The 18,696-nt window shown below is 48.3% G+C and overlaps 1 protein-coding gene across 1 annotated transcript in view; it reads left to right on the forward strand.

The window, feature by feature from the left end:
- The window catches only part of ajm1 (apical junction component 1 homolog), a 79,932-nt gene extending 61,611 nt beyond the window's left edge, over nt 1-18,321 (forward strand). Inside the window, exon 2 of the mRNA XM_059638285.1 lies at nt 7,233-18,321. Coding sequence (XP_059494268.1) covers nt 7,291-10,317 — 3,027 coding nt within the window. The 5' untranslated portion in view covers nt 7,233-7,290 and the 3' untranslated portion in view covers nt 10,318-18,321. The remainder of the gene's footprint in view (nt 1-7,232) is intronic.
- The last annotated feature ends 375 nt before the right edge of the window (nt 18,322-18,696 follow it).

An 18,696-nucleotide genomic window follows, 5' to 3' on the forward strand; every position in this document is an offset into this window, starting at 1 on the left:
GACCTGCTGAGCTTTTCCAGCAACTTTGTTTTTGTTCCAGATTTACAGCATCCGCAGTTTTTTGGGTTTTATTGCCCAAACCATTAGCTTGGGTGCCTAGATTACGACATCAGTGATATTATTAATCTACGGCCTCCCCGTGGGTGAAGGTCAAAGTGAGAGTGGGGAGTGAGGTGAAAGAATAAAGGGCTGAGAGGAGAGGGGAGGTATGAAGGTCAGATTGAGACTGAGGGGTGAGGGTGAGGCAGAAGGGTGAGGGTGAGCCTAAGGGGTGAGACTGAGGGTGAGACCGAGGACTGAGTGTCAGGCTGAGGGGTGTGTGAGGCTGAGGAGTGAGACCGAGGAGTGAGGCTGAGAGGTGAGGGGTGATGGTGAGGCTGAAGGGTGAGACTGAAAGATGAAGTTGGGGGGTAAGACTGAGGGGTGAGGGTGAGGGGTAAGACTGAGGGGTGAGGGTGAGGGATAAGACTGAGGGGTGAGGGTGAGGTGCGAGGGTGAGGGGTAAGACTGAGGGGTGAGGGTGAGGTGCGAGGCTGTGGGGGTGAGCTGAGGGTTGGTCCCTCACTGTGCTGTGCTCCAGGTGAAGTGTGGTTGGGTGTTGGGCCCTGTGCTAGCACTTACTGTGTCGGTAATTAATCTGAAGCTTTTTCCTGCTCAGAGTTATTTATAAAATGATGCCACTGAGAACCAGTGGTTGCTATAGGAACAGCTGCTCCTCGAGGCACGTCATATCACAGTGTCTGCTTACCCAGGACTACACAGGAAGATCCCAGAATTCCCGAAGAAACATCCACTGCAGCTGGAGGAGTTCTCAATCACATGTGCACTGAACTCAGTTTGCAGAGACCATGCCAGTTCAGTTTATTCACCTCACTGTCAGCTCAGAGCAGCTCGTTGAGTCATTACCAACAAGCACTACGTCACAGGCCAGACCACACCTCACCAGACAGAAGTGATTTTCCCAGTCTGTCCTGGTGGGTTTTTGAATTCCTGAACTCCAGGTTCTCTGGCCAGTAACGGATCCTGACAACTCCAGTCTGTGATACCTGCCGTTCCTCACTCTCTCCGCCACTCCAACACATTCTCTCCCAAATAATATTCAGAGTCAAATGACACCTCTTGTTCTCTGACAGCCTCTAAGTAGGCTGAGACAGATCAGAGAAAGGGAAGGCTGTGTTTTTCCACAGCAACCTTCACATTCCCCAGACAACCACTGAATGACACAGCACATTTAGCCTCAGCAAGGTTTGACCAAAAGCCAAATAACGAATGGGAAAATCTGTTTTAGTGAGTGATCAACACTGGCCACAATACCTGGGAAAATGTCCCTGGTCTTAGAGTACAGCATGGAAACAGACCCTTCAGTCCAACTCATCCATGCTGACCAGATATCCTAAATAAATCTTGTCCCACTAACCAGCATTTGGTCCACATCCCTCTCAACCTTTCCTATTCACATACCCATTCAGATGCCTTTTAAATGTTGTAATTGTACCAGCCTCCACCACTTCCTCTGGCAGCTCATTCCACACACGCATCACCCTCTGCGTGAAAAAGTCGCCCCACAGGTCCCTTTTAAATCTTTCCCTTTTCATCTTAAACCTATGCTCTCTAGTTTTAGACTCCCCACCCCAGGGAAAGGTCCTTGGCTACTTACCCTATCCATGCCCCTCATGATTTTATAAACCTCTATAAGGTCAACCTTCAGCTTCCGATGCTCCAGGGAAAATAGCACCAGCCTATTCAGCCTCTCCCTATAGCTCAAACCCTCCAACCCTGGCAACATCCTTGTAAATCTTTTCTGAACCCTTTTAAGTTTTCACAACATCCGTCCTATATTAGGGAGACCAGAAATGCACACAGTATTCCAAAAGTGGTCTAACCAATGTCCTGTACAGGTGCAACATGATCTCCCAACACCTATACTCAATACACAGACCAGCCTGTCTACCAGGGTCTCCACTTTCAAGGAACTATGAACCTGCAGTGCAAGGTCTCTTTGTTCAGCCATACTTGTCGGGACCTTACCATTAAGTGTATAAGTTCTGCCCTGATTTGCCTTACCAATATGCAGCACCTCACATTTATCTAAATTAAACCTCCATCTGCCACTCCTTAGTCATTGGCCCATCTGATAAAGGTCCCATTGTACTCTGACGTAACCTTTTTCACTCTCCAGTGAGGTGAATAAACTGAACTGGCATGGTCTCTGCAAATGGTGATAATGGGAACTGCAGATGTTGGAGAATCCAAGATAACAAAGTGTGAAGCTGGATGAACACAGCAGGCCAAGCAGCATCTCAGGAGCACAAAAGCTTTTCTGCTCCTGAGATGCTGCTTCGCCTGCTGTGTTCATCCAACTTCACATTTTGTTATCAGTGCAAATGGTGATTGAGAGCTCCTCCAGCTGCAGTGGATGTTTCTTTGGGAATTCTGGGATCTTGCTGTGTAGTCCTGGGTAGGCAGACACTGTGATATGACGTGCCTTGAGGAGCAGCTGTTCCTACAGCAACCACTGGTTCTCAGTGGCATCGTTTTATAAATAACTCTGGGCAGGAAAAAGCTTCAGATTAATTATCGACACAGTAAGTGCTAGCACAGGGCCCGGCACCCAGCCACACTTCACCTGGAGCACAGCACGGTGAGGAACCAACCCACAGCTCACCCCCACAGCCTGGCACCTCACCCTCACCCCTCAGTCTTACCCCTCACCCTCACACCTCACCCCTCAGTCTTACCCCTCTCACCCTCACACCTCAGTCTTACCCCTCACTCATTCAAATCATTTACATAAATGACAAACAGCAGTGGCCCCGACACCAATCCTTGTGGCACATCGTTGGTCACAGGCCTCCAGTCTGAAAAGCAACCCTCCACCACCACCACCTGTCTCCTACGTTCAAGCCAAGTCTGTATCCAAAAAGCTAGCTCTCCCGGTGTTCCACTTGATCTAACTTTGCTAGCAATAGCACTTGGCATTCAACACTTTCACAGATCCAATTCCCACTCCTATTCAGTTGAATGATTCACTTCAGTGAGTGATCTGGGCGTTTTGTGTTGTGCTTTGTCCTGGACAGTGTCAAGCTTCTTGAGTGTTGTTGGAGCTGCACCCATCCAGGCAAGTGGGGAGTATTCCATCACACTCCTGATTTGTGCCTGGTAGGTGGCGGACAGGCTTTGGGGAGTCAGAAGGCGAGTTACTCACTGCAGTATTCCCAGCGTCTGACCTGTTCTTGTAGTCACTATGTTTATGTGGTGACTCCAGTTAAGCTTCATGGCTCATTCTCTACTTCAACATCATTTTCCTGCATTGTTCCCATAACCACTGATGTTTTTAATCTTTAAGAGTTAACAATCTCAATGAACGGATTCAATGACTTGAATCTCTACTGCTGTCATAATTCCACAGATTCACCACCGTCTGAATGAAGAAATTCGTCTCCATCCCAGTCCTAAATGGACAGTTCCTTACCCGGAGACCACGTCCCCGGTTCTCCAAAATGAGTTAGATCCAGAATGGGACAATAAGAACTGCTGATGCTGGAGTCAGAGATAACACAGTGTTGAACTGGAGGAGCACAGCGGAGAATATGTCCACTCAGGACACAAGCAAAACCCTGAACTTCCTCTCGTTGGTCATTGCAGTTCTCCACGTTGTTCCCATTTTGAGCTCTCTGTCCTTGGCCTCCTACAGTTTCCCAACAAAGTTTCAAGCAAACTTGAGGCACAGCACTTCTTCTCTGAGCGGGTACTTCACTGAACTCAACACACTGAGTTCAATAAGTGATGTAAGATTAGAACCTCTGCCCATTGGATTTCAGTTCTTGTTTTCTTTTATTTCTTAGCATCTGGATTACTGCTTTCCTGCAATTCACTCCTCCCCTTTCTTCATACACATATTTTCTTTTGTTACATGTCCCATTCCCACTTCTTTTGTCTGATGCTGCCTGGCCCGCTGTGCTCCTCCAGCTCCAAGCTGTGTTATCTCTAAATCCAGAATGGCCTATTCTTAACAGTCACCATCATTCCTCCCCTACACCTCACTCCGCATGTGTACCTCTCCCTCAGTTCAACTTCCACCATCATCCATCGATCGTAGCCTCATCCACACCCAGATATAGGGTTGTGAGAAGAGAATGGAGCAGTGAAGTACTTTGGGATTGATATGAGCCTATGAGGAGGGAATAGGAAATGGGTTAGTTTGAGATTGATACAGGGTTGTGGGGACAGTGTGGTACAAAGGGATTAGTTTGAGATTTATACATGGCTATGGGAAAATGGGATTAGTCTGAGATTAATATGGGGCTATGGGAAGAGTGGGACAGTTGGATTTGTTTGGGATTCATTCAGGGCTACGGGAAGAGAGCAGGACAGTGGAATTAGTTTATTAAACACAGCTAAGATACATGAATTCAGGTGTACTTGATCCATCTCGCTTGTGGATGAATGGTGACTGCTGTCTGGGCTCAGCAAGCAGGGTCTGTACCGAATGCAAAGCTGAACCTCCTGATTCAGTCTCACTGTTGGAAATATTGGTTTATCCTGATAATCACTGGCTGTATACCTCAGTTGTTAATGAGCTGGTGATGAATTAGTTCTGATTATTCTGGATCTTGCTCTCTCTGTCTTTCATTTGGAGAAACTTTGTGTAAACTATTTGCTGTGTCTCCATGTCCTGGTGAACTTGATAACAGAGACCTGAAATGCAAACAGCAAGTACTGGAGTTACCCCAGCAAATCTTGCAACATTGGCAGGGGCAGGGAGAAAGAGTTAATGCTTCAAGTCTGTGACTTTACAGCAGATGTCGGCCAAGTTCAGGATCATACAGTGAGGAGAACAAAAAGACAAATATGCAGGTCTCTGATCAGGTAGAAGACAGGGCAGATGAAATGGCAAGACAGGATGGTAGTGAAAGGACAAAAGAAGTGGGAATGGAGCATGTAACAAAAGACAATATGTGTATGAAGAAAGGGGAGGAGTGAATGGCAGGAAAGCAGTAATCCAGATGCTAAGAAATAAAAGAAAACAAGAACTGAAATCCAATGGGCAGAGGTTCTAATCTTACATCACTTATTGAACTCAGTGTGTTGAGTTCAGTGAAGTATCCGCTCAGAGAAGAAGTGCTGTGCCTCAAGTTTGCTTGAAACTTTGTTGGGAAACTGTAGGAGGCCAAGGACAGAGAGCTCAAAATGGGAACAATGTGGAGAACTGCAATGACCAACGAGAGGAAGTTCAGGGTTTTGCTTGTGTCCTGAGAGGACATATTCTACAAAGTGGTCACCCAGTCTGTGCTTTGTCTACTGGATGTAGAGGATCATATTGTGAGCCATGAATACTGCAGACTAGATTGTAACAAGTACAACAAGATTTCTGCTTCACCTGGAATGGGTATTAGGGGCTTTAGGCAGTGGCATGGGAGAAATAAAAGGGCAGGGGTCGCATCTACTTTACTTTCAATAGAAGGTGCCATGGCAAGAGGGGAGGCTACGAGAAAAGAAGAGGATGTCATGGAGGGAATGCTGACAGGGGAGGAGAGGAGTTGATTTGTTTGGTCATGCCGTTGTGCTGGACGAAGTGGTGGAAGATAATCCATTGAAATACGGATATTCCTGGAAATGAAGGTGAACCCAACAGGAACTCTGATATGATTCCAAGAAGGAGGAGGAGAAGAAGTGAAAGTGAGGATGTGGGAAATGGGCACAGTCACAGACCCTATCAGTTTTGGTGTAGAGGATCCATGTTTGTGGATAAAGTGAAAACATCAGAACAGGTATGATGGACACATGGAAACTGAGTGGTTCAAATAGAGTCCTTACAGTAAGCAGAGTATGAGAGATCACTGTCAGATTGACTTGATGAGCCTGGGCTTATATCTGAGATTGGTCAATAATCCAACCCTAGAAATGGATATATGGAAGACACGGACAGGAAGACAATTGTCAGAGATAGACCATGTGAAGGCATCCCAGAATGCTTAAGGAAATGGCCCATATTTGAAGATTCTATAGGCTTTGCAACAGTTCCAATGGATTAGAGGGTAGCTAATGTAACCCCACTATTTACACAGAGGGAGAAAAGGCAGTGAATTAAAGACTGGTTGGCCTGACTTCTGGAAACTGCTACAGTCCATCAAAAATGTTTAAGAGCAGAGCATTTGGGAAACAGTAACAGGATCGGACAGAGCCTGCATGGATTTACATTAGGGAAATCATGCTCAACAAATCCACTGATGTATGTTGAGGATATAACTAGCTGAGCTCATGAGGGGGATACCATTGGATGTGGTTTGCACGGATTTTCAGAAGGCTTTCCATAAGGTCCCACGTAAGAGGTTAGCATGAATATTATAGTGGATGAGAATTGGGATGGTGCACTAGTATGACAGGCAGGAAACAATGAGTAGGAATGGGTCTATCTCTGAGCGGCAGCCAGTAACTGTACGGTATCACAGGATCAGTGTTTGGTCCACAGCTATTGACAATCTGTGTTAATGATTTAGATGAGGGAACTAAAATTTGCAGACAAACACAAAGCTGGGTGGGAAGGTGAACTGTGAGGAGGATCCAGATGCTTCAATGTAATTTGAACACATTGAGTGAGTGGGCATTTTCATGGTAGATGAAATATAATGTGGATAAATGTGCTGCAATTGTACAGGGCCTTGCTGAGACCACACCTGAAATAGTGTGTACACACTGGTCTCCTTTTCTAAGAAGGGATGCTTTGCCTAAAGAGGGAGAGCAACAAAGTTTACCAGACTGATTCCCTGTATAGCAGGATTGACGTAGGAGGACAGACTGTTTCAGCTGGGATGATATTCACCGAAGTTCAAAAAAATGAGATGCATGTAATAGAAGCCGATAAAATTCTAACAGAACTAGACAGGGTATACTCAGAAATTTTGTTCCCAATGACTGGGGAGATGTTTATAGTTCTGGGGGCTAAAGGGATTAAAGGGCATGGGGGGCAAGTGGGAACAGGGAACTAAACTGGACGATTAGCCATGGTCAATACTGAATGGTGGAGCAGGCTCGAAGGCCTGAATGGCCCATTCCTGCACTGATTTTCTGTGTTCCACATGTACAGTAACAGAGCCCAAACACACTACTCCAATGGGCCCTGTGAATCTCAGGACTGATAAACTGCAAGTGTGTCACACATAGCAGGAAAGCTAAGAACCAATACCAGAAGCAGCGACTTAAAACCCAAATTTTAATTGTTTCTGTTGCAGGGTAGATTCATCGTGAAAGGGTCTGAGGAAATTCAGCAAAGATTACAGCTCCTTTAAGATGACACGGACAGACCCACCGGACATACTGGTATCTACCGTGTATCGAGAGATTAAAGTCAGCCCAATGCCAGGCGAGCCCAAAGTCTATAAGGCCCAGCGTAAGTGTGATGCCTCTAAGCTCAGCTCCTCTGCACAGGACAGCCAGCGCTACGTTCACAAGCGACAGTGTCGAAGCTTCGACTTCCTGCAGTCACTAGACGGACAGGCAGACTCTGGAGCGCCCATGGAGGACTACTCATCCGGGCGAGCTGATCAACAGCCCACCAGTCCCGAGCCAGCCTGGGATTCACTGGGGAGGCAGGTTTACTACCGGTCCTCAGCTCCCGAAATCGTTGCCAACCGGCTGTGTGCCCACTCGGGGGAGCCCAGGGAGGCCTTCAGACCCGAGACCAAGAAGAGAGGCAGATCCAAGAGTGCGCCCAGGGTAAAGACCACCTACCGGCCTGTGCCCGTGGAGGTAGGATCTCCTGAGCTGTCCCGCAGGGGCCGTGAGGCCCTGCGGGGACACAGGGATTCCCACAAGAGGATGGAGGCCTCACCGAGGAGAGATCTGCCTCACCCGGCCAGGACCAGGATCAACGAGGTGCACCCCATCAAGCTGCAGCCCCAGCGAGGCGATGCCAGCCTGTACTCCCCTCTGTTTGTGAGTGAGAGCGCCGAGGGCTATGAGGAAGGGCAAGGTGCCAAGCCTGGTGCAGGGGCTCACGTGCGGTACCGTGTCGACATGAAACCCGAGGACCCGGTGATGACCCCCTCCTCAAGGACGTGGAAGACCCCGCAGAAGCAGAGCACCGTGGGCAGCTGGCATGGTCAACCTGGACGCAGTCTGACCGTCCCAGCTAACCGACGGGCAGCAAGGACTCACTCTCCAAGCGAGTCATTCAGCGGCGATTACTGGACGCTCACCGCTCACAACAACTGCTCCCCACACCGGTACTACCACCAGGACGAGGGCAGGAGGGGGATCCCGCAGCTGGTCCAGACAGTGCCAGGCTTCAGTCAGCAGCCTTACCCTGAACCCAGGAGGCAGTCCCGTCCAGGGCCACAGCCCAATATCTACTGCACGGAGGAGCGAGCAAGGCCCTCACAGCATCGCTACACTTCGCCAATGCATTACCATGACTGGTGGGGCACGTACCGAGCTGCCCATGCCCACCAGGGTTACATATCTCCATGTCCTCCTTACTGGGAGGGCAGAGCGGGCACCCTCTCCCCTCACGGCTCCTACTACGGCATCGACCAGCACAGACTGGGCTCAGAGTCCCGTTACTATTCCAAGTCCTGGGATAATATCCTGTCTCCGAGTCGGCACAGGGCCGAGTTCCCAGCCACCGACTGCCGCAGCTACGAGACCCTGCCCCTTCAGGAGAGGCCCGGCCGCTCAGCCGAGTCCAGGCGCCGGCCCACCGTGGTCAACCTGTCACGGTCCCCCCAGCGCTACGCGGCGCTGTCTCTGTCCGAGAGCTCCCTGGCTGACAAACTCCAGGGGGACGGGGGCAGGGGAGGCCAGGGGCGGGCCTGGTACATCACCCCCGAGATCACCATCACTGACAATGAGCTGCGGGCTAATGGGCCAGCGCAGGCCCGTGGTAGACCCGAACCGAGCCGACAGCAAGCCTTGGATGGAGGCAATGGCCTCAGCGCCTCCTTCAATGACCTGCTCTCGTGTAACCTGGAGCCGGGGCTGGGCCCCGCATCATCGTCGGCGGTTGGAGGAGGTGGAAGGGGAGGGGGAGGTTGCCCTCACAGGCCTGGGAAGCAGCAGCAGCTGGATGACGTGCTGGCCGACCTGGTGATCGACACCTGCAAGACCCCAGCCGCCAAACCCAGCGACTCGGATGCTCTGGTCGACCAGCTAAGGAGGCTGATCGCGGCTGAGGACCTGTCTGGTGACCGCGGTGTGAGGACTGTGCTGGTGCACACCAGCGAGCCGCAAAAGGCCAAGGCCCATCCAGGGATGTTAGGCCCAGGCCCAGGCCCGGAGCCCCACGGCCTTGGACTGGGCCTAGGCCTGGGCCCGGGCCTGTCGCGGAGCCCCAGCTACCCAAGTCCTTGCAATGGGCCTCCCCAAGAGCGTGGCGCCTCAGATGACGTGGACACCATGATGTGCTCAAACCTCAAGTGTGGCTTGACGGAGACTCTGTTCAACGCGAGGCTTTACTTCAAGTCGTGCCACAGCTGCTACACGTACTACTGCTCGCGGAACTGTCGCAAGGACGACTGGGAGATGCACAAGGAGGCCTGCGTCTACGGCCGGGTCAGCAGCACCTGCAAGCGGGTGCTCAGAAGCTGCCGCGAGAACCAGGCGGCCCACAAGGCCTTCTCCCGCATCGCCAGGATGGGCTACCTGTCCCGGGGCAAGGGGGTCCTGTTCCAGGGCTTTCCCAACCCAGGCTCAGCCGACAACTTCCTGCAGTATGGCCTGGAGAGCCTGCTGCTGGCCCCCACCTACCTGTCGCTGCGAGAGCTGGACGGCTACGCCGAACCGCTGGGCGAATACCTGAGGGAGATCCAGGAGGCCGCCCAACTCTACGACCCAGATGAGTGCTTCCTGCTGAACGTGTCGATCGCCCTGGGTCAGAAGGTGCCTGAGAACCCGTCCCCCCGGCTCCAGACGCCGACGGTCCGCAGGTTCGCCAAGATCGCGCTGGCCTCCAGCAGCCCTGAGAAGAAGGGCAAGGCATTTAGGGCCGACGACGAGATGGAGACCCTCATCCTGACACCGCCGCCAGGGACCAGTGACATTGCACAGGAGGATGAAGCAGGCCGCAGGGCACGAGAGGTATGCTTCATCAATGTCCAGCGGGAGCTCCGTATCCGAGGGGTTTTCCTGCGACATGAATACCCCCAAATCTACCAGGATCTCTGCGAGTTTGTGGAGAACAATAAGAGATTTACCCCCACGACCATTTACCCCATTGACAAGAGAACGGGCAAACAGTTCATGTGTATGATCATGGCCGCCTCCGAGCCACTGACTCTCGAGTGGGTTCGCAAACCCAATCTGCTGGAGGACATGATGTGAGGCAGCTCCTGTTTAATATCTTTGTAGATATTGTATTTTATACAAGGACTCTCTGCCAAGGAGCTGGGCGTGATCTGAAAGGGAGAAGGCCAATTCCCAGGGTGGGCTTTCTCACACGCACCCCACCCCCCTCACTCTCCTCTCCACACAGCCTTGCCACCCTGTAACCCCAACTGGGCCTAGCAGAGCAACTGAGGCCATAGAGAGAAACTGCCACGTTGTGTTTACAACCGGGATGCTTTTATTTGAAGTGTCTGGGAAACTCAAGTTCCTGTGGATGGGAAAACTGTAAAAGGCGAGAAAACTGGGCTTTCGCTGCCATAGCTAGACCAATCTCTCCCAGTTGCAGTGAACCTTCTGTTCCCCTCCTGATCCACTGTTTTCAAATGTCAGAGTGAGTTCCTGTCTTTCTGAGGAGCATGCAAAGTTCCAGTCAGGTCGAAATGGGGGTGGGTTTGTGTGGCGCCCAGAGGCAAGTGGTGGATTTGAAACTAATATCCATAAAGCTGTCGCTGCAAAGGGAAGGAGGTTTCAGGGTATCTTTTGTCGAGTGAGTTATTACGGTAATAATGTGTCCATCATGGCCTCTTTCTGTTCCTCAACAACGCAATCACAGTTGTGAGCCATGGTGGGGGGGGGAGCAGAAACTGAGAATGGAGTTTAGGGAGAAGGCCATGGGCTTCATAGACTGTTAGATTACAGCTTGCTGAGTGCTGCCAAGAGTTGGGAAAGTGGGAAGATATTTCCGACAGTGGTCTCAGCCGCACATTGACAAAAAGACTTACCAAAGCTAAAATAGGAACATATATGTCCCTCCTACACCCCAGTCGGGAATGGAACTCCGAGCTCACTGTGTTACAATCTGAAATATAGAAGTCAGGAGTGAACACTTAGCCATACTGTTTACGTACAAACTGGGACAGTAGGTCAAACACTGTCATTTCACACACTGGGACAGTGGGCCATAGACTTGGACAATGAGTCACATACTGACATTTCCCAATGTGAGATAGTGGGTTGTACACTATCATTTCACACGCTGGAACCGTGGTTTGGACGCACTCTCATTCACATTTCACACACTAGGACCATTTATTTCATATTGCGACGAGTAACTCACCTCCTGAGTCCCCAAAGCCTGTCCACCATATGTAAGGCACAAGTCAGGAGTGTGATGGAATACTCCCCACTTGCCTGGATGAGTGCAGCCCCAACAACACTCAAGAAGCTTGGCACCATCCAGGACAAAGCAGCCGCTTGATTGGCACTACATCCACAAGCTCCACTCCCTCCACCACCAACATTCAGTAGCAGCAGTATGTACTATCTACAAGATGCACTGCAGAAATCCACCAAAGACCCTCAGACAGCACCTTCCAAACCCTGGACCACTTCCATCTAGAAGGACAGGGGCAGCAGACATATTGGGAATACCACCACCTCCAAATTCTCCTCCAAGCCATTCACCATCCTGACTTGATAGTATCGTTGTTACTAGGTCAAAGTCTTGGAATGTGCTGCCTAAGGGTATTGTGGGCCAACCCACAGATGGTGGACTGCAGCGGTTCAAGAAGGCAGCTTGCCGCCACCTTCTCAAGGGCAGCTAGGGACAGACAATAAATGCTGGCCAGCCAGCAATGCCCACATCCCACAAATGAATAGAAAATAAAAAATTTTAAAAAACACTGCGGACCACACATTGTAATTTTACACACACTTTTGACACACTGTCATTTCACACACTAGAACTGTGTGTTACAAACCATTTGGGACTGTGAATCACACAATCTGACTTCACAGCCTGGGACTGTGAATCACACACTGACATTTCACTGATACTGCAGGTTACACACTTCACACACTGACAGTTCATTGCACACTGCTGCTTCACATACTTGGACAATGGCTCTCACATTGGGACTGCTCACACACTATGACCGTAAGACATAGGAGTGGAAGTAAGGCCATTCGGCCCATCAAGTCCACTCTGCCATTTAATCATGGCTGATGGACATTTCAACTCCACCTCCCTGCACTCTCCCCGTAGCCCTTGATTCCTTGTGAGATCAAGAATTTGTCGATCTCTGCCTTGAAGACATTTAACGTCCCGATCTCACACACTTTCCACATTCAGACAAAAATAATATGATTTTGACAATTGTTATTTCTAATCAGTGTTTGATGGGGGTAGTGCAGAGGAGGTTTTACTTTCAGTTTTAAACTGTAGAGGAGGCTTTACACTATATCTAATCCCATGCTGTACCTGTCCTAGGAGTTTTTGATGGGGACAGTGTAAACTTTCAGTTTCTATCCTGAGGAGGGGGAAAGGGCATTTGGTTTAACCCTTGTTTAAAAGACAGGCTCTCCAACAGTGTGGCTCCTGGTCCTGGACATGAATGGAGAATATAACGGCCTATTCTCTGGTGAGTTTGGTGGTGGGTGTGTGTTTAATCAGGTGGGAGGGTGACAAGTTGGGTCACTGTGCTTTGCTTGATGGGGTCTGCAGAGTGAAGGCTAGTACCCTGCCCTCCTACCCAATCAATTGAGGTCCTTAAGAGGTAACTAAGAGTGTTTTGGAGCCTAGTCTTGTTCTCGGGCCTTTGCTGGCATTCAGCCAGTGGTCAGGCTGGTCTCAGTCAATAGAGAACATGATCGGCAAACTGATGGGATGTTTGACAGCAGTGCTAGCTGGTGATTAAATGATCAAGGGCATGGGCAGATGCCCGATTGAGTAGGCCAGCATTAGGAATTGAGTCCTGCTGAGACACAGCCAGCCATCCCTACCCCACCCTTGGCTCTGAGCATCTCCCCCTCCCTCTCCTGTAAGGCCACTATCGCAGCCTGCCACTCATGCCTGGAGGGGCAGCAGAATGTGCCACAGAGCTCGCCCGGAAAGTGGTGAGGGAGGCCTGCTCCTCGCCAGGTCTGCAGCTTTCTGCTGTGATCCCCTGCCCCTTCTCTTTATGAGATGGCAAGAACTGTCAATGCTGGAGTCAGAGATAACACAGTGTGGAGCTGGAGGAACACAGTAGGCCAGGCAGCATCAGAAGAGCTTTTCTTTATGAGACATGGTTGAATTTTTGTCCCAGTGTCCGCAGTGAGTCTGAGCAGCCCTGTCCCTCCAACCCACACCAAGTGTGGACAGTCAATGACTCATGGTCTCAGGTGATTTTCCATGCTCCATCCCCTGCTGTTCTAGCCCTCCATGAATCACCTGTTCCCTCCTTGCCTTCTGATCCCTGCCCTCTCCCTCACCTCCTCTCCCATTTCCTTTTGCTGTTCCCTCATACTATGCTCCAGTTACATCACTCCATCGATTTCTCCTTGCATCATCTCCTTCTGCCCTCACTTCAGTTCCACACCCCCTCACTCAAACTTCCTCACCATCCCATTCCACCCCCACCCCTCCACCTCCTCTCCCTTATCTGGCCTACGTCCCCCATCATCCCTTCTCTCAATTTCTACCCGTGTATGGGATGTTATTGTTCTGTTGTATCGATGGTCTGTACAGTATTTTAAAGTGACAGAGAATGTTGACTCTGGATTCCAATGACCCGGTCTATACAGCGCGCACCCGGCGAGAGTTGCTGAACCAACTGGAACCATAACTGGACTAGACTGCTTTTATTCTCTCTCCGGACGTCCAGAGCATGGTCTCGATGTACGGCTTAGAGACCTGGAAATGATCCCAGTGAAAACATCCCATGATTCCACTGAAATCTGCCAGTGAACCTGGTGAAATCTGCCAGTGATCCTGGAGAAATAGTGATGGTTTAATCAGCCACTAGCCTGTTAAGTCACTCAGTGATCTAGTTAAATCAGTCAATAATTCCAGTTTAATCAACTGGTGATCCTGGTTGAATTAGCCTGCAAGCTAGTTAAATCAGCCAGTGATCACAGTTGAATTAGCTGGTGATCCATTTAGCTAGTGATCCATTCAGCTGGTGATCCTGATTAAATCAGCCAGTGATCCAGGATACAGTGGGATTCTGAGAGGTCAGGGATGAAGGAGGACACCTAGTGGACGGCAGAGACTGATTTGTTAATTACAATCTTCCATTGATCTGTGCGAAGCAGTCCAGTCCTGATTCTGGTCCTGGTCATGATTTGATTCCAGTTCTGGCTTTAGTTTTGGGATTACTCCTCCTCATGATCCAAGTCCTGGTCCTAGTTCTGGTCCGAGCCAGGTTGTTGATTCTATTCTGGTTCTATTCCTGATCATGGCTGCATTGTTTCTTTATATCACAACTTCCAGGATGACTGTAATTTCTAGTTGTCAAGACAGCAGTGATTAAAAAACTAATACTTCAGGTTCAGTTGCTCATTGTGTGTTGTTTTCGATTCTGTACAGTTGTTCATGTGTTCTTCTCTACATATTTCCATGTATGGAACTGGTTTTAATTGAGTGTGTATGGGTTCAACTGTATATGTGTGTATGTTTGAGAAAATAAGCTGCATATGATCATTTGTCTATCCAGAAGTCTCTCTGCAAGTGTGTTTCTCTCACATAGTGTGTCTGGATTTTTAAGAAGAAATTACTCATGAGACATCACTAGGAGAGGCGAGCCGCCTCTTGAACTGTTGCAGTATCTTGGGTTTAGTCCCTCAATGCTAGACAGAGAATTCCAGGATTTTGACTGAGATATATTGAAGGAATAGCAACTTGCAAAGAGATATTTAAGGATGGTGTTTGCTGAGGTTTGCTGCCTAAATCTCATCTAGATGGTAGAAACTGTGGGTTTGAGAGGTGCTGTGGAGATTGGGGAGGTGCTAAATGATTATTTCTCATCTGTTTTCACTGAGGAACAGGAGAATATTGTAGAGGAGATGACTGAGTTACAGGCTACTAGAATTGAAAGGATTGAGGTTAGTAAGGAGGAGGTGTTATCAATTCTAGAAGGTGTGAAGGTAGATAAATTCCCTGGGCCAGATGGGATTTTTCCAAGGATTGTCTGGGAAGCTAGGGAGGAGGTGGCGGAGCCTTTAGCCTTGATCTTTGAGTCCTCATTGTCTAAGGTTTAGTACCAGACGACTGGAGGATTGCAAATGTTGTGCCCTTGTTCAAGAAGGGCAGTAGGGATGACCCAGGTAATTATAGACCTGTGAGCCTTACGTCTGTTGTAGGAAAAGCTTTGGAAAGGATTATAAGAGATAGAATTTACAATCATCTAGCAAGCAACAATTTGACTGGAGATAGTCAGCATGGATTCGTCAAGGGCAGGTCGTGTCTCACAAACCTCATTGAGTTTTTTGAGGTGACCAAGCATGTGGATGAGGGTAGGGCAGTTGACGTGGTGTACATGGGCTTCAGTAAAGACTTTGATAAGGTTCCACACGGTAGGCTATTGGACAAAATACAGAGGCACGGGATTGAGGGAGATTTAGCAGTTTGGATTAGAAACTGGTTTTCTGTAAGAAGGCAACGAGTGGTGGTTGATGGAAAATATTCAGCCTGGAGTCCAGTTACTAGTGGTGTGCCTCAAGGATCTGTTTTGGGACCACTGCTCTTTGTCATTTTTATAAATGACTTGGTCGCAGGCATTGGTGGATGGGTTAGTAAGTTTGCAGATGATACTAAAGTCGGTGGAGTGGTGGACAGTGTGGAAGAATGTTGCAGGTTGCAGGGAGACTTGGATAAACTGCAGAATTGGGCCGAAAGGTGGCAAATGGAGTTTAATACGGATAAATGTGAGGTGATTCACTTTGGGAGGAATAATAGGAAGGCAGAATACCAGGTCAATGGAAAGATTCTTTTTGTCGTGTAGATGTGCAGAGGGATCGTGGTGTCCATGTACATAGATCCCTGAAAGTTGCCACCCAGGTTGATAGTGCTGTTAAGAAGCCTTACGGTGTGTTAGGTTTTATTGATCGAGGGACTGAGTTCCAGAGCCGTGATGTCATGCTGCAACTGTCCAAAACACTAGTGCGGCCTCACTTGGAATATTGTGTGCAGTTCTGGTCATCCCATTACAGGAAGGATGTGGAAGCATTGGAAAAGGTGCAGAGGAGATTTACCAGGATGTTGCCTGGTCTGGACTGCAGGCCCAATGAAGAAAGGTTGAGGGACTTGGGTCTGTTCTCATTGGAGAGAAGGAGGCTAACTGGGGATTTAATAGAGACATACAAGACGATGAGAGGATTAGATAGGGTGGACAGTGAGAGTTTTTTTCCGAGGATGATGACTTCAGCTTGTACAAGGGGGCATAGCTGCAAATTGAGGGGTGACAGATTTAAGACAGATGTCAGAGGCAGGTTCTTTACTCGGAGAGTGGTAAGGACGTGGAACGCCCTGCCTGCCAATGTAGTTAACTCAGCCACATTCAGGGCATTTAAACAGTCCTTGGACAAGCATATGGATGATGATGGGATAGTGTAGGGGGAGGGGCTTAGATTAGTTCACAGATCGGCGCAACATCGAGGGCCGAAGGGCCTGTTCTGCGTTGTATTGTTCTATGTTTTATGTTGAAGGCACTTGATGAGTCACCTTGTACTTGACCTTGGGACATTAGCATCACTGTTGCCATACCATCATTCTTGCTTAGGGCCATTCCAAGTGACAGTTACGAGTCAACCACATTGCTTTGGGTCTGGAGTCACACGTAGGCCAGACTGAGAAAGGAATACAGATTTCTTCCCTAAAAGTCATTGGTGAATCAGATGAGATTTTACAACAATTCATGACAGGTTTATGATTATTCTTAGTGCCACTAGCAGTTTAGTTTTAGATTTTAATTAATTTCATAAACAGCTAAAACCGTCATATTAGGAATTGAACTCAAGATCTTAGGATGTTGTTCAATAGCAAAACTACTGTAGGATAGTACCCTTTATGCAAATGCATAATTTTTAAAGTCTGTATGTTTCTGTAACATATAGCTGTGTGAGTATGCTTATGTATGTGACTGAGTGAATATCCACATTGGATGGGACTCTGTCTTTGAATAAATGTGTGTTTATATGCACTGACCTGTATTAATGTGCCTGTGTGTATCTGGATATCTAGGATGACCTACTGGGAACTTATTTGGGAAGCGTGTGCCAATAATCTAGCCCCCACCCCCTATTTAACAAGCCATCCCAAAAAATATGTATTAACTCAGATTTGATCACCAAGATGACCAACTTGCCTGGTTAACTGCTATTCAGGACAAAATCAATTCACTCCTGAACAGTAAAACTCATTCTATTGATTGTAATTTTATCAAGAGCAGCGAAAAGAAAGGATTCCTAGTTTGTGCAACTTAAACCGTACCCCTTCATCAGTAAACTTTGCACGGTCAGGAAGAAGAGTTCAGATCCAGAGTGAGAGACAGCCCTAGTAAGTATGTAGTTCAGGGACGTTGGAAGCAGTGTGGGAGTTCAGTGCGAAGGGGAAGAGGCGCATCTTCTTGCTTTCATTGGCTCATAGTTTGCAAGTTTTTTTTAAACAGGGTAAATCAAAGTCCAGCATTAGGGACTGAACACAAACACTGACAGAGGTAAACCATAAGTTCACTGGTTGGTACTAACTGCTAATTTGACTATCTACTGTAAGATGTTTTCAGATTAAAGGCAATTAGAAGAAATATCTTACAGGTTAAAACTAAAAGACCAACAGAAAAGTTAATAAACAAAACAAACTAAGAGTTAAATAAACAAAATAGAGATGCCAGACCAGGTGATGTATTGTACCTGCATGATGTGGGAGCTGGTGGACCCCACTGTGGTTCATAATGACCACATCTGTAACAAGTGTTGGTCACTTGAGGAACTCTGGCTTGGAGTGATTAGTGGAGTCTGAGCTTAGAACCCTGCGACCTACCAAGGAGGGGCAAGAGTTACCTTGATGCAGATTTGCACATTCCAAGGTCCAGGACTATGTGCTGAGGGACACACTAAAGCTTGGGGCAGCTGTCACCAAGACATATGGTCTGAGGTCTTCCTGCTGAAGGTAAATGGAGATCCTTTCAGTTACTGGACCCTCTAGTGTGTCAAATATATGTAAATATTAGTTGTGTACGTGTAAGAGAGGTCTTTGGTTTTGTGTATAGTCCAACTCCAATTTTTTGTATTTACTTAATATGCAACTGTGCAGAACCAAACTGCTTCAGTCTCAATGTAGATATACAAAGATTTCTTTTATGAATAAAGTATATTTTTGAAATTTAAAAAAAGGGAGAGTTCCCTAAATGCTATGTTTCAGGAAGTAGTCATGCCCCTTAATTTCGTCAATGGTCAGGGACAGGAGGGTGTGACCATGAGTGAGGTAGGTAGAGGGATCTAGGAAGTATTGCTGAAGAAGCCTCAGGCCTTGAACCTGTCAAACAGGTTTGAGATTCTCACTTCCTGTGTGGAGAACAGTGGGGCTGTAGGGAGGATGAGCAAACTGATCGTATCACT

Source organism: Stegostoma tigrinum, chromosome 29, assembly GCF_030684315.1.
Source record: "Stegostoma tigrinum isolate sSteTig4 chromosome 29, sSteTig4.hap1, whole genome shotgun sequence".
Classification (NCBI taxonomy): domain Eukaryota; kingdom Metazoa; phylum Chordata; class Chondrichthyes; order Orectolobiformes; family Stegostomatidae; genus Stegostoma; species Stegostoma tigrinum.